General features: G+C 38.2%; 1 protein-coding gene across 2 annotated transcripts in view; it reads right to left on the reverse strand.

Annotated features, from left to right (window-relative positions):
• Nucleotides 1-10,581: 10,581 nt before the first annotated feature.
• LOC133535141 (SLIT-ROBO Rho GTPase-activating protein 3-like) overlaps nucleotides 10,582-17,352 on the reverse strand; it is a 72,258-nt gene continuing 65,487 nt past the window's right edge. For both annotated transcript variants that reach the window (XM_061874661.1, XM_061874660.1), the window contains one exon: nucleotides 10,582-14,353. In XM_061874661.1, the coding sequence (XP_061730645.1) occupies nucleotides 13,880-14,353 (474 nt within the window). In that variant the 3' untranslated portion in view covers nucleotides 10,582-13,879. The remainder of the gene's footprint in view (nucleotides 14,354-17,352) is intronic.

The raw sequence follows: 17,352 nt of genomic DNA on the forward strand, positions 1-17,352 counted from the left end.
CTGCCATCTTAAGTCAAAAGTATCGACCGGGGGTCGCCGAAAGCCGTCGTCTATATTAGATAGATGGTGCAGTGTCTGAATCCGTGAGTTTTAGGTGTCACTGTACAAAATGAGCCACAGAGCTTGCGATATGGATACGTTTTTTGTCCGGATTTTAGTTGTTTTTTCTTACATAGATTATTCTATAATCCATTACTATTAGTATGGATCATTGAATTGCTTTTTAAGATTGTTGGTGAACTTCTTTTTACACCTATGTGATGTTAATAAGCAAGTCCATGTTCTCAAAAATAGAAGCCAGTTCAGAAAATGATTCAATCATCCTGCCATTTCAATTCAATAGTATCAGTATCCGCAGTAGTAGTCCTGTATTTATTTATAAATTCTTAATATTGTTTAATGTTTTTCTTAGAAATAAACTTGAAAAGAAATCAAGTCATGGCTCAGTGTTTTTGTTTTCTAATGGGATTAGCTACCATGCTTTTTATTATAATTATTATTATTATGCATAAAGTTTTGAAAAGAACAGACATGCAAAGAAAGCCTTTAAAGATGTCAGAAAGGGATTTTTGGCACAGAAATATTTTATAATAAACACTTTGCTCATGTCAATATTATGTTCCAATATGAATGCACGCTCCTGCATAGCAAGCTGTCTGAGTATGTTGTGCAAACACTGACTTTATATGTGGGAATAAATGTGGGAAAGATCCAACATCTGCGGAAACTTGATAGCCATGAAATCTGTGATGTTGTTATGACGCTTTAGGCACAAATGTTGGATCTACTCTTGAGATTTTTTTTATTTATTTATCTATTCATTATTTTTAAATCAATAACCGCCCTCAGTTTAACGACCACATTCTCCACAGGGAACTCAGATAATGTTAGCATGATGTGAAAACACAATGTCCAAGTTAAAACATATTTACCAAACAAGACAACATTCACAGGAGCTAAATCCTGTCAGGACTTAGACTATGACTTGGATTGTTTTTCCGATGCAAAGGAAGGTTGGCACGAGCGAGACGTGAATGTAAGTATATATTTATTTATTACTAACACTAACAAACTACAACAAAAGGAGCGCACAATGGCGGTACAAAACTAGACTATGAACACAGACAAAGCACATAGGCAGAACTAAAAACAAACCAAATACTTACGTGGCATGGACAGAATGTTTAAACAGCATGGCTTGGCATGAAAATAGTCGAGGAATAAAGTCGCCAGGCTGACCACCTGTCAAATACAGGTTTAAATAATGAACATGATAAGTGCAAACAGGTGTGAGACATGAAGACAGGGGCGTGACATGAAGACAAGGTGAAAACTAATGAGTTGGCATGGTAACAAAGAAAACAAGGAAGTGCAGGAACAGGAACTAACGAAAACAAAACATAATCCCATGGGCGTGACAAATCCAATGTGGTTGTAATCAAAGTAATCCAAAATCTTTATAATGTGGTCGTCAATAACGCACACAATTACTTACTTGTATGCTCCCATATTTCCTTCTGTGTGTTTTTATGAAATAATTAATTTAGTACAGTTCTTCTCAATTCGTGCTTGATCAAAAAAAAAAATATTGGAACCCTTTCAAACTTTAAAAATCCGCTTCAAAAAAGAACAGGCTGCCAGACCATGTCAGAAATTGTGACACCTATTTAACATTTTAAACTGCACTGAAACAGTGGTTGAAAACTAATCAGACATGCACGCACAATTAGATTATTCACTTGTTTTTTTTTTTTTTGTTTTTTTTTTTGTCCATGGTCCGTGCTTATGGTATGCTCATAATGTGTAATTTCTTGTGATTTATGTATTCTTTTGTATCATTTTGTTGAATGTTTACTGTATAAACCTGCCTTAGGACAACGGAAGAATATTAGCTATTATTAGTAGCTATTGTGCAAAGAAATAAATAAATAGCTATTGATGCTCTATGTTGATGAATATACATTGTCCTGATTCAAATAAAAATGTTTTAAAAAAATGTGTGCACTCAGTGCTCATTGTGGCTATTTAGACTGACTTCCTCATTTTCATAAAAAAACAACAACCAAAAAACAAACAGCACAAAATGTTTATTTTGTAGTTTAAATTGTTTTAAACTACAGAAATTAAGTAAATATATATATATATATATATATATATATATATATATATATATATATATATATATATATATATATATATTAGGGGTGTGGGAAAAAAATCGATTTGAATACGAATCGAATCGTTTCTGTTGTGCGATTCAGAATCGATTCTCATTTTTTTTAAAAATCGATTTTTTTTTCTCAATTTTTTTTTCAATTTTTACAATTTTTTTTTAATCAATCCAACAAACCACTACACAGCAATACCATAACAATGCAATCCAATTCCAAAACCAAACCTGACCCAGCAACACTCAGAACTGCAATAAACAAAGCAATTGAGGAGACACAAACATGACACAGAACAAACCAAAAGTAGTGGGAAAAAAATAAATATTATCAACAACAGTATCAATATTGGTTATAATTTCAGCATAGCAGTGATTAAAAATCCCTCAGTGACATTATCATTAGACATTTATAAAAAAAAAAAAAAAGAACAATAGTGTCACAGTGGCTTACACTTGCATCGCATCTCATAAGCTTGACAACACACTGTGTCCAATGTTTTCACAAAGATAAAATAAGTCATATTTTTGGTTCGTTTAATAGTTAAAACAAATTTACATTATTGCAATCAGTTGATAAAACATTGTCCTTTACAATTATAAAAGCTTTTTAAAAAAAAAATCTACTACTCTGCTAGCATGTCAGCAGACTGGGGTAGATCCTGCTGAAATCCGATGTATTGAATGAATACAGAATCGTTTTGAATCAGAAAAATATTGTTTTTGAATCGAGAATCGAATAAAAAAAAATCGATATATTATAGAATCGTGACCCCAAGAATCGATATTGAATCGAATCGTGGGACACCCAAAGATCCACAGCCCTAATATATATATATATATATATATATATATATATATATATATATATATATATATATATATATATATTTATACATACATACATATATATACATACATATGTATATATATATATATATATACATATGTATATATATATATATATACATATATATATATATATATATATACATATATATATATATATATATACATATATATATATATATATGATATTGTTGATCAATTTGAATTTATGAATATTTATTGAGTTTTATTATTGGGTTTTTTCAGCATCAAATGGTTAATTTTTTTTATGGTTTCAATCATTTTTAAATTTCAGGCAAATTGATTGACTTGAAATATGCTATAGACCAGTGGTCCCCAACCAACGATTGGTATTGGGCCGCAGAAGAATTTTTTATTAATTTATTTTTTATCTTTTATTAAATCAAAATAAAAAACACAAGATACACTTACAATTAGTGCACCAAAAAAGAACCCCCCCCCTTTCTTTTTTTGTTGACTTAAATGTTAACAACAGTACAATGTTATGCAGGTGTATATTTGAACAATTTTAAAGACAATTGATACCATTTAGTTGCTGATGGATGGATGGTTTCTGAGATTGGTAGGTCGTGAGTTCAAACCCTGGCTCAGTAAAGACTATAAAAATGGGACCCATTTTCTTCCTGTTTTTCACACAGCATCAAGGGTTGGAATTGGGGGTTTAATCACCAAAAATGATTCCCGGGCGGGGCCACCGCAATGTCTCCCCGTGACTGCATGGGTTCCCTCCGGGTACTCCGGCTTCCTCCCACTTCCAAAGACATGCACCTGGGGATAGGTTGATTGGCAACACTAAATCGGCCCTAGTGTGTGAATGTGAGTGTGAATGTTGTCTACCTATCTGTGTTGGCCCTGTGATGAGGTGGCGACTTGTTCAGGGTGTACCTTGCCCGAATGCAGCTGAGATAGGTTCTAGCTACCCCCCGTTACCTTGAATGGGACATGTGCTAGAAAAACACATATATTTCTTACTTAAAAATAAATTAATAATACATATATTTCTTACTTAAACTGTCAATCAAATTAAAATGCAACTGAAAATACAGCTTCACCACTTTAGTCATAATTTTTCCGCTGAAGAAATTTCTATATGACATTAGCGCCAAACGTTATCTGTTTGTTTTATATTAGAATCTGGGTATTATCTTCGACCCAACTCTCTCCTTTGAGGCACACATTAAAAGCGTTACTAAAACGGCCTTCTTTCATCTCCGCAATATCGCTAAAATTCGCTCCATTCTGTCCACTAAAGACGCTGAGATCATTATCCATGCGTTTGTTACGTCTCGCCTCGACTACTGTAACGTATTATTTTCGGGTCTCCCCATGTCTAGCATTAAAAGATTACAGTTGGTACAAAATGCGGCTGCTAGACTTTTGACAAGAACAAGAAAGTTTGATCACATTACGCCTGTACTGGCTCACCTGCACTGGCTTCCTGTGCACTTAAGATGGGACTTTAAGGTTTTACTACTTACGTATAAAATACTACACGGTCTAGCTCCATCCTATCTTGCCGATTGTATTGTACCATATGTCCCGGCAAGAAATCTGCGTTCAAAGGACTCCGGCTTATTAGTGATCCCCAAAGCCCAAAAAAAGTCTGCGGGCTGTAGAGCTTTTTCATTTCGGGCTCCAGTACTCTGGAATGCCCTCCCGGTAACAGTTCGAGATGCCACCTCAGTAGAAGCATTTAAGTCTCACCTTAAAACTCATTTGTATACTCTAGCCTTTAAATAGACTCCCTTTTTAGACCAGTTGATCTGCCGTTTCTTTTCTTTTTCTTCTATGTCCCACTCTCCTTTGTGGAGGGAGTCCGGTCCGATCCGGTGGCCATGTACTGCTCGCCTGTGTATCGGCTGGGGACATCTCTGCGCTGCTGATCAGCCTCCGCTTGGGATGGTTTCCTGCTGGCTCCGCTGTGAACGGGACTCTCGCTGCTGTGTAGGATCCGCTTTGGACTGGACTCTCGCGACTGTGTTGGATCCATTATGGATTGATCTTTCACAGTATCATGTTCTCATATGTTCTCATAGTCATCAGTATCATCAGTATCACAGTATCATGTTCTCATAGTCATCATTGTCACCGACGTCCCACTGGGTCATTATTGTCACCGATGTCCCACTGGGTGTGAGTTTTCCTTGCCCTTATGTGGGCCTACCGAGGATTAGTGGTTTGTGCAGCCCTTTGAGACACTAGTGATTTAGGGCTATATAAGTAAACATTGATTGATTGATATTGTCATTATTGCCACAAGTGGTGGTAACGTGTATTACACCTGAGTACCGCTAATGCCTATGCAGATCACAGCTGAAAAAACACATTTATTACATTCTAGGGGGCACTCGCGGCCCAGCACTGGGCCCCGGCCTTATGGTTAAGAACCACTGCTATTCAGTATACACCATCAACATGCGGGGGGCCATTTCTTGGCAAAAAAACACGCGTAAGGCTCCCACAACTTCAGCATTATAGTGAATTGATTTTTAATTGTAATTACTTTTGCTGTTTTTATCCGCCACACATGGAAAGCCTGTCTATGAAAATAATGCATACATTAAACCGGCCCCTGGTGGAAAAAAAGTTTGGGACCCCTGACTTAAAGTAGCAGTAGAGTGGAAAAACAAGTTGACTGTATATACTTAATTGTATTTATTAGACCATATACTTTCGTATTTTTAATCTGCAGAGTATGTAAAAATACCGTCTAAACATCACAAAATGCCACACATTCAGTTCGCCATTTTGAATATGACACCTTTAAATACCTGGGCGTAACTTTGGACAATAAACTCACCTTTGATCGGCACACCACGGACATTCAAAAAAGAAGTCAACAAAGACTGTCAGCCATCCGAAAACTTAAAGGACTATACGTTGCACCTCATCTCCGGTTATTACTTTACCAAAGCATTGTTCAAGCCATCCTTCTGTACTGTTCCATGTGTTTTTTCACCATGCTTTCTGTAACCAACCGGACCAAACTCACACGCATTACAAACATAGCAGCTAAAATCATCAGCCTACCCACACCCAACATTTCAGATTTAAACAACAGGTCCATCATTCAACTGGCAAAAATGATAGTCCAGGATATCAGTCACCCACTACACAAATACATAATCCCACTACCATCAGGGTGCAGGTACAGAACCATCAAATACCGGAGGGCCCGCCTCAGGAAAAGCCTTATCCCTGCAGCTATAGCCGCCCTTAAGCAGGCCCGTCTCGTCTGATATAGCTTGTAAATGTGTTGGTAATGTATGATATATTTTTGTTTTGTGATGTGTAAAGTCTATATGTTTAAATGTCCATCCATCCATCCATTTTCTACCGCTTATTCCCTTTCGGGGTCGCGGGGGGCGCTGGCGCCTATCTCAGCTACAATCGGGCGGAAGGCAGGGTACACCCTGGACAAGTCGCCAACTCATCGCAGGGCCAACACAGATAGACAGACAACATTCACACACTAGGGCCGATTTAGTGTTGCCAATCAACCTATCCCCAGGTGCATGTTTTTGGAGGTGGGAGGAAGCCGGAGTACCCGGAGGGAACCCACGCATTCACGGGGAGAACATGCAAACTCCACACAGAAAGATCCCGAGCGTGGATTTGAACCCAGGACTGCAGGACCTTCGTATTGTGAGGCAGACGCATTAACCCCTCTGGCCACCGTGAAGCCCATGTTTAAATGTACGGCAGTGAAAATGAATTTCCCCAACGGGGACTAATAAACTTAAATCTAAAATCTAAAATATTCCACACTAGGTATCTATGGCAATTTCCGAAGATTCTACGTCACATTGGTATCGCTTCTGCTTTCTGCACTCTGACCATAGTTTCAGATCAATCATACTGGAAATACGAAAAAATTGGAAAGATATGTGCTGTTTGTCATTCACAATCCTTATGTAAGACAAGCACACATATGCTTGGCTTTTTTATGCATTCTAAATTGTTAAGAGCTAACAACTGAGTCAACAGATCGAGGTTACCCTCCTGTGCCCATTATATAGCCTCTTAAAACATCCAGAAACCCCCAACGATACCCCATTTACATGTTGAGACCTGTAAATTAACCAAATATGAGTGATATTCCTATTATAAGCGCCAATGCAGGCGGCCCATTTTAGCGGCGAGCTAATGCTAGCTTACACTGCCATTGATGACACACTAAGCCGGTGGCTCCTTCGTCCCAAACTCGCTAAAAGTAAATTCGAGATTGTAATTCATGCATCTCTCACCTGGTCGTGGACAAATGTGGCCATGGTCCAAGAGGCTGGTCCATTTGACATCTCCCGAGATGGTGAAAAAGACAAGAGTTGCTGCAACTTTTTTTCAACCCTTCGTGAGGATTGCGATTGAATCTTCATCCAAACGGGATTATGGGAGCGTCCCGTCGGTCGGCATCCCAGCAAGAGTGGAGATAGTACCGCAAGTGTTTGTTTTATTATCATTTGTGCGTATTTTAGCACCCGGCTGATGCTATATAATGTCACAATAAAGCTTAATCTCTTTTGCACTCAGCTTCTAATACTTATTGTTCATCCTCTTTGTGCTCGGGCTCAAAAATCTAAGGTTCTGGATCATAATTTCCCCCAAAGTAATTGTTGTTGGCTCTCAAAACGTCAGCTTGATTAGCGCTGTTGTTGATGGGGAAGGATTTTTGGTTCCTAATTCTACGTCATTCGAACATGTGACTGGTTTGCTCATAATCTCTCAAATTGGCCTGGGAATCTCTGTGAGATTTATACTATTTTGATCATATCTATTATTCCCAAACTTTAGAAGTCATAAATAAATTAGGGTTTTATTTCCCTATATTCAAGCACAGAGTTACAGTCCAAATTTGTGTATTGGTACAGTGGCTACAAATGTTAAACACAACCTTTGCCTTGTGTTGATGAATACTTAGGCCTACTGTGTTTTAATGTTGGACAGTATGGTGGTATGTGGAGAGCCAACTGTTTTCTGAGGTGGTACTTGGTGAAAAAAAATGTTGAGAACCACTGCACTATGGCAGTGTTTTTCAACCTTTTTTGAGTCAAGGCACATTTTTTTCATTGAAAAAATCTTGAGGCACACCACCAGCAGAAAACCAAAAAAATGAAGCCGATATTAAATAAATGAATGGGTTGTACTTGTATAGCGCTTTTCTACCTTCAAGGTACTCAAAGCGCTTTGACACTACTTCCACATTCACACACACATTCACACACTGATGGAGGGAGCTGCCATGCAAGGCCCTAACCACGACCCATCAGGAGCAAGGGTGAAGTGTCTTGCTCAGGACACAACAGACGTGACGAGGTTGGTACTAGGTGGGATTTGAACCAGGAACCCTCGGATTGCGCACGGCCACTCACCCACTGCGCCACGCCGTCCCTAGTACCATTTTATTGAAGATAAAAAGTTGTTCTCGCAATTGTTGGATATGAGTTCAAAATATAACCAACTATGCATCACTGTAGCTCTTGTCTCAAGTACTGTTACGATCCATCACATCATGACGTGACTTATTTTGAGTGTTTTGGTGTTTTCCTCTGTCTCGTGTTTTAGTTCTTGTCTTGCGTTCCTATTTTAGTGGCTTTTCCTCTTTTGTTGGTATTTTCCTGTAGCAGTTTCATGTCTTCCATTGAGCGCTATTCACCGTTGTTTTAGCAATCAAGGCTATTTAAGTTGTGCGGACGCTATCCTTCTTTGTGGGAACATTGTTGATTGTCATGTCATGTACAGATGTACTTTGTGGACGCCGTCGCTGCTGCACACTCTGTAAGTCTTTGCTGTCGTCCAACATTCTGTTTTTATTTACTTTGCAGCCAGTTCAGTTTTTAGTTCTGTTTTGCATAGCCATCCTTAAGCCTTTTTTAGCGGCACTCGCTTTTTGTTTATTTTTGGTTTAAGCATTAGGTACTTTTTTACTTGCACACTTCCTCCTGCTGTCGTCTGCATATTGTTAAACCATCGTCGTTGTTACCGACATCTACAAAGAAATTAGCTACTTGTTGCCACCTACTGATATGGAAGAATATTACATGGTTACTCTAGACCAGGGGTCACCAACGTGGTGATGAGTTGCCCGCTGGCCTGTTCTAAAAATACTTTAAACAGCAGCACTTACCAGTGAGCTGCCTCTATTTTTTTAAATTTTATTTATTTACTAGCAAGCTGGTCTCGCTTTGCTCGACAATTTTGATTCTAAGAGAGTCCCAACTGAAATAGAATTTGAAAATCCAAGAAAATATTTTAAAGACTTGGTCTTCACTTGTTTAAATAAATTCATTAATTTTTTTACTTAGCTTCCTATAACTTTCAGAAAGACAATTTTAGAGAAAAAATACAACCTTAAAAATTATTTTAGGATTTTGAAACGCATATAACTTTTAAATTCCTTCCTCTTCTTTCCTGACGATTTAAATCAATGTTCAAGTATTTTTTTTTTATTGTAAAGCATAATAATTTAACACATTTTAATTTAATTCTTCATTTTAGCTTCTGTTTTTTCGACCAAGAATATTTGTGAAATATTTCTTCAAACTTATGATTCAAATTCAAAAAAATTATTCTGGCAAATCTAGAAAATCTGTAGAATCAAATTTAAATCTTATTTCTAAGTGGATTTCAACCTATTTAAAACATGTCATCAAAATTCTAAAATTAATTTTAATCAGGGAAAATTTTGAATTCTAAAAAGTCGAAATTGAAGATAAACAATGTTTAAAAATTTAATTTTTATTTTTTCGTGTTTTCTCCTCTTTTAAACCGTTTAAGTGTTTTTTTTTCATCATTTATACTCTACAAAAAACCTTCCGTAAAAGGAAAAAAAATGTATGACGGAATGAAGTGTGTATCAAACTGGTAGCCCTTCGCATTAATCAGTACCCAAGAAGTAGCTCTTGGTTTCTAAAAGGTTTGTACCCCTGGTCTAGACAGTACAGACACTCAACAACAGCACATTATTTGTGGATTAGAACTACTGATTTGCAAAAAATATTTTTAACCCAGTTAGGTGGAAGTACACCATCTCTCACGGCACACCATACCGTATTTCACATCACACTAGTGGGCCACGGCACAGTGGTTGAAAAACACTGCACAAAGGCACTGGTTGACCTAGGATTAAGCTTATGAAAGCTTCTTGAAAATCTGCATAAACATACAAAAATAATTGGCAAACGTCTAAGAGAAGATCTAAATAAAATAGCTACATTTTATTTTAGTCAAGAATCCAAACAATCCAAAAATATCTATCTTTTTTCCTCTCTGTTTATTTTAAGTTCTATCTTAAGAAATTACTTAGTTGGTAACAGTATTTTAGTCAGAGTCCTGAATAAAGTCCTTCTTTTTTGACTTTATACACCAGTCTGAGTTGGACAATGTCTCCATCTACTGGGCAAAATGGGAAAACTGCAAAAAAAAATAATAATACAGTACATTAAAAACACTTTTCTATGTCCTGTTTGAGATGCCAAAAACGCTGCAAAATTAGTATTTTAGTGAATAATAATAATACAAAAATTGAAGACAAAAGACAAAGACTATTTGTCTTCAACGTAGTCTTTAATGACTGCATGTGCGAGGATAAGAGTTACAAAAATCTACAGACTAGAGATGATAATATATCCTGTTTCTATCATACATTGTTATTTATTTTTTTACGCAGGTCAAAGTTCAGCATTCAATCCAAGGGAAATATTTCTATTTTGTTTATGATCATGACACAAAGTGGTTGAAGCTATCATCACGTTTCTAGTACAAATGACACGCTAGTGCTTTCAAGTGCAGTACTTCAAAGTATAGTACATAGTACATAGTACATATACAGTTCATAGCATATTAAATGGTAAATAAACAGTACATAGTATATGATAACTGCATTCATTTCTAGGTCCAAGTTATGTGGAATGATGTCTTTATTGAAGCCTTTATAAAAATGCTAACATCTGTTAGCTCAGATGGCTAAACACGTTTTAGCTACTGTGTTTTAGTCGTTGGTTTGAATTTGAATACTGAAAATAAATCACGACGTCAGTGCGTTTTGTAACTTCACTTGGGAGAAATAGTATCGTAAATGACGTTTAATAGGATATTAACATGCTGCTTGTACAATTACTCAGAAACATTTTGAGTTGTGCAATTAAAGTACTTATTGGTCTCGTTTAAGAACAACAAACAATATTTGCCAGCACAAGGCGATACAGCGTACAACAAAAGTTTGACGTTTTTTGTTTTCTTACGAGTTAAATTGACTTGTTTAGTGTCAAGCCCGCTGTGTAAACAAGAATGCTGGCATGCCGTACGGTAACGTAACACAAGGTAAACATGTGGCTACAGCTGAAGAGGAGAGAGTCCTCCTTATTCGGGTATTATTTAGGGCAGGGGTGTCAAACGTACAGCCAAAAATGTTTTTTTCCGATCCGCATGATGAGTTTGCCAAGTGTAAAAATGAGCGGCTTTTTTTTTTTTCAATGAAAGAAACTGCAATTCTAAATGTGTCCACTGGATGTCACAATAGTAATTCTTTTCGGCAAGCAAACGGTTTATTCTGGGGCCAAGCAAGAGGTACACAGTAAAGGGTGACAGTGGCTCCTCCTCCTCGACCCACATGAAACTTAAAACCAGTAATTTTACGTCTTTTGATTGGAACACATCGTCATTTGGCACCCTTACGCCCCCAAAATGTTTCTGTCGAACTTACCCATTTTGAATAGTTTTTACCTCCGTTTGTTACGGTTTGTTGAGTTAACACTCGATTGATACGTGGACATGACAAAGGAGGTATTTGATACCTAGAAGAGCTTACATGTTTTGTTTTTGTTCAATCACAAAAAGACTGTGACTTAAAGTTTAATCCTGGCTTTGTTGATACACTGAGACTAAGTCCAAGCATACTGTGTTTTTGAAACTGCACCAATTTCCTCAGACTTTGACAAACTTGAAGTGTTTTGTCCAGAGGTTTATTTGTACTTTTTCTTAAAGGGGAACATTATCACCAGACCTATGTAAGCGTCAATATATACCTTGATGTTGCAGAAAAAAAGACCAAATGTTTTTTAAACCGATTTCCGAACTCTAAAAGAGTGAATTTGGCGATTTAAACACCTTTCAATTGTTCGCTGTCGGAGCGATGACCTTTCACCTGTGACGTTACAAACGGAAACAATCCGCCATTTTCTCAAACACATTACACACAAAAGTCAAATCCGCTCTGTTATTTTCAGTTTTTTCGACTGTTTTCCGTACCTTGGAGACATCATGCCTTGTCTGTGTGTTGTCGGAGGGTGTAACAACACGATCAGGGACGGATTCAAGTTGACTTACGTGGAGTGTGCATCGATTAGTATGGCATGCTAATCGATGCTAACATGCTATTAGCTGTATTTGCATCCAGCCTTTCCCTCTACCCACATTTAATGCCAAACAAACACTTACCAATCGACAGATTTAAGTTGCTCCTGTGGTCAAAAGATGCAATCGTTGGTTAGAAGGCGATCGCCGAATTCGTCCGCGTTGCCTTTGTCCGTCGTGATATGGCTCAATCGCTTCAGTTTCTTCTTCAATTTCGTTTTCGCTATCTGCCTCCACACTCCAACCTTCCGTTTCAATACATGCGTAATCTGTTGAATCGCTTAAACCGCTGAAATCCGAGTCTGAATCCGAGCTAATGTCGCTATATCTTTCAGTTCTATCTGCCATGTTTGTTTGTATTGGCGTCACGCAGTGACGTCACAGGAAAATGGACGGCTGGATGTACAGTCAAATCAGGCACTTTAAAGCTTTTTTTCGGGATATTCCATGATGGGTAAAATTTTGAAAAAAACTTTGAAAAATAAAATAAGCCACTGGGAACTGATTTTTATTGGTTTTAACTCTTCTGAAATTGTGATAATGTTCCCCTTTAATGTGCTTCTTCAATTTTTGGCCAAAGTAAAACAAAGAAAACAACCTGGAGTTGTTTTTATTTTTAAGTTATCATGCCGTCATTTTACCATTCCGGCCCACTTGGGCTAGAATGAGTTTGACACCCTGCGTCTATTTGAGCGGAGGCCACAACAGAAGGACCAGAAGCAGTCACGTAAATCGAGACCTATAAAAGTCTCTTTATTGTCTTTTTTTAATTTTTTTTTTACATATGCCATCTAAGTTGTGTTTACTTCTACTGCCACTACACAGTTCAAATCCCCCCCACAGCGTATGGAGTGAATTCCAGGCCCTGCCCCTTTCCGTTAAGCCCCACCCTCCTGCTGCGCCAAGCTGCCAATTTTAGCCTCACATACTTGCTGGTGGACTTGAATTCCGATAAAAGAGTTCAACACGACGACACGCTAAAAAGTACCAGCCGATTATGTATTTGTTCCCTAAAAGTAATGCAGTACTTTGTAGTGCAAAAAGTTGTATAAGATCTAAAGATTCAGCAACTATGCTAATGATCCAAATATCGATATATTGATATCCAGCATGGTGTCAGTATTTTTTTCTGTGTTTCTATGTTTTGAAATATGTTGTAACTTGTTTAAGTTTGTTTTTTAAATTCTGGTTAAAAAAAAAAAGATTATGGAAGGATTTGAGTAAGTTGTTATTAACTTTACTACTTTGTACTAACAATCAGTAGTAAAAATGAAAGAAATTGTTGATATTATTACATTGTCTTCTTATGATATGCTTAAATTGTTTATTTAGTTCCTTTATTCTGGTTATAATCATGGCAAAGTCATTCCATGATGTTGAAATATTTCAAGTAACAATGATCTACTGAGTGTCAGATTGATGGCAACATTTAGGCTTTATGCTAATAAGTAGGTGTATAGTGACTGTACTGTATGAGAAATTACAAGCCTTCTACAAGTTAGCTTGTTTGTCTGAAGAGGACGAGGAGTTAGACGGGGATGGGGACGGCGCTTTGGGGAACACCCTGTCAGTGGGAGTCATGCCCGGACTTCCCAGACCTGAAGAACTGGAGCTACTGGATCGGTGCGGGTTCTGACCCTGTGTGAGTACGGGAGCCGGCCTCACCGGTCTGACGGGTGGCGGCCTGACGGGCGCATTGGGCCTTCGTGCCGATAGGGCAGGTTTGAAGGTCGTCATGGTTTCAGAAGAAGAGCTGCTGCTGCTCCTCCTTTGGGCTGCGTCGGGATCTCTGATGGCCATGGTGTGAAGGGGACTACCTGGTACCTCCTGACCAGGACCAGAACCAACAGAGTGTTTTAGAGGCTCCAGCGTGTCCAGGACCACATCTGGAGCCTGTTTGGCAACGTTCTGTCTCTCCAGCTCACGCAGCTCATGAAGGGCAGTGTTCATGGTTTTCTCGATGTCCTGACAGACACAGAAGAGGGAAAATGATGTTAGATTATGAAAATGATAAATGAAGAAGTGATTATAGAGCAGGGGTGTCAAACGTACGGCACGAGGGCCGGATCAGGTCCGCCAACAGGTTTTATCCAGCCCGCGAGATGAGTTAAGTATAAAAATGAACCTGAAATTTTTGAATGAAATAAACAGCTTTTCTAAATGTGTCCACTAGATGTCGCAATAGCAATTCTTTGTATCACTGTAGAGATGCTACATATTTACAAAATAAACTACATGATATTAGTACATCTGTCGAGGAAAATGATCAAACTACATAAACAACATACTGTAATTTGATGTTGACATAATTTTTTCATCTTGATAGTTTGAAAATTAACACCAACGAGTTGACTGATGAACATTATCACATAATTTATTATAAAAACTACAAATCAATCAATCAATGCTTATTTATAAAGCCCTAAATCACAAGTGCCTCAAAGGGCTGCACAAGCCACAACGACATCCTCGGTTCAGAGCCCACAATAGGGCAAGGAAAAACTCACAACCCAGTGGGATGTCAATGTGAATGACTATGAGAAACCTTGGAGAGGACCGCAGATGTGGGTGACACCCCCCTCTAGGAGAGACCGGATATATATTTGTCGTTATTTATTTAAAATAACGACAAATAAAGATAGAGTACTAATAACCGCAACATGTAAGTGTAAAAAAAAAACAACAACATTATGATTTAGACAATTTCAGAATGTGCTTCTTCTATTTTTAAACAAAGAAAAAAATCTAAATAAATGATAAATGGGTTATACTTGTATAGCGCTTTTCTACCTTCAAGGTACTCAAAGCTCTTTGACACTACTTCCACATTTACCCATTCACACACACATTCACACACTGATGGAGGGAGCTGCCATGTAAGGCGCTAACCAGCACCCAGCAGGAGCAAGGGTAAAGTGTCTTGCTTAGGACATAACGGACGTGACGAGGTTGGTACTAGGTGGGGATAGAACCAGGGACCCTCGGGTTGCGCACGGCTACTCTCCCACTGCGCCACGCCGTCAATCTGAAGTTGTCTTTATTTTTAAGTTATCGTGCCGTGATTTTACCAGTCCGGCTCACTTGGGGGTAGATTTTTTTCCATGTGGTCTCCAATCTAAAATGAGTTTGACACCCCTGTCATAGAGACATCAAAAGCACATCAGCTGAGTGTGGAAGCCTGCGCTCGTTCATCCTTTTCCACCAAAGGAGTCAAACTTTAGGACTTTTGCTTCCAAAAATACAATAGTTCAGTTTTTACACTTTCAATATTTTCATTTTCACATTTTCAATATTTTCAATTTCACATTGCACAATAGGATTATCACTGTGGTTATAGTTTGCATACCTTGTTCCACATTTCTTGTATTTTTACATTCCATAAAAAAACACGCACAGTATTATTCTTCCTGGGATGAGGTGGCGACTTGTCCAGGGTGTACCCCGCCTTCCGCCCGATTGTAGCTGAGATAGGCGTTAGTGCCCCCCGCGAACCCAAAAAAGGGAATAAGCGGTAGGAAATGGATGGATGGGGTATTATTATTTCCACACTATAAAGCGTACCAAATATAAGCCACACATTTCATTTTTGTCAGACATGTATCATAATATTCACACAGACTCTTGTGTTTACTGTAACAAAAGAAAGTGTTTGTACCACAAATATCTTCATCATCCTCTTCCTGCGCTGCACTGAACCTGCTGAAGTAGTTTTTGAAGTCATATGGACTGCTTTGTCCGAGATTCTGTCTTTTTTACTTTCATTTTGAGGCCTATGAGCTCATGGTGTCTTCAACTATTTAACTGGGCTGATGTGCGTGGCCGTAACTACCATTGAGGACCCGAAAGAAGATGATGTGACTGACTGCAAAATACTCTTTGTAGGCCATCGTGTGTGCTGTCCATCACCATGCGGTCTCTCATCCTCTATACCAGTGTTTTTCAACCTTTTTTGAGCCAAGGCACATTTTTTGCTTTGAAAAAATCCAGAGGCACACCACCAGCAGAAATCATTAAAAAAACACTCAGTTGACAGTAAAAAAAGTCGTTGTCGCAATTGTTGGATATGACTTTAAACCATAACCAACCATGCATCACTATAGCTCTTGTCTCAAAGGAGGTGTACAGTTACGACCTGTCACATCACGCCGTGACTTATTTCGAGTTTTTTGCTGTTTTCCTGTGTGTAGTGTTTTAGTTCTTGTCTGTAGCAGTTTCATGTCTTCCTTTGAGCGATATTTCCTGCATCTTTGTTTTAGCAATCAACAATATTTCAGTTATTTTTATCCTTCTTTGTAGGGACGTTGTTGATTGTCATGTCATGTTTGGATGTACACGTGGACGCCGTCTTTGCTCCACAGTAAGTCTTTGCTGTCGTCCAGCATTCTGTTTTTGTTTACTTTGTAACCAGTTCAGTTTTAGTTTCGTTCAGCAAAGCCTTCCCTTGGACACCTTTTTACATGCACGCTACCTCCCGCTGTTTCCAACATTTACAAAGACATTAGCTTCCGGCTGCCACCTACTGATATGGAAGAGTATTACACAGTTACTCTGCCGAGCTCTAGAAAGCACCGACACGCGACAACAACCTATAATTTGCAGACTATAATTACTGGTTTGCAAAAAAATATTTTTAACCCAATTAGGTGAAATTAGACAATCTTCCACGGCACACCAGACTGTACGTCACGGCACACTAGTGTGCCGCGGCACAGTGGGTGAAAAACACTGCTCTATACCATCTTTGGTCATGCAACTCCAAACAACGTAATGTAATGAAGTGCACTTTTAATTTAAACATCATCTGATCTGAAATGTGCTGTCAACATAACTTTAAAATTAAATTATACGGACGTCACTAAGTTAGTTTCACCTGAATGAAATGGATGTGAAACACTGTCGGTATGATGCTGCTGTCGTGTGAGTGCCTGAAATGTAGAACACACTCTGTGCATAGGGCTTCACTT

This window comes from Nerophis ophidion, linkage group LG16 (assembly GCF_033978795.1).
Source record: "Nerophis ophidion isolate RoL-2023_Sa linkage group LG16, RoL_Noph_v1.0, whole genome shotgun sequence".
In the NCBI taxonomy this organism is placed as follows: domain Eukaryota; kingdom Metazoa; phylum Chordata; class Actinopteri; order Syngnathiformes; family Syngnathidae; genus Nerophis; species Nerophis ophidion.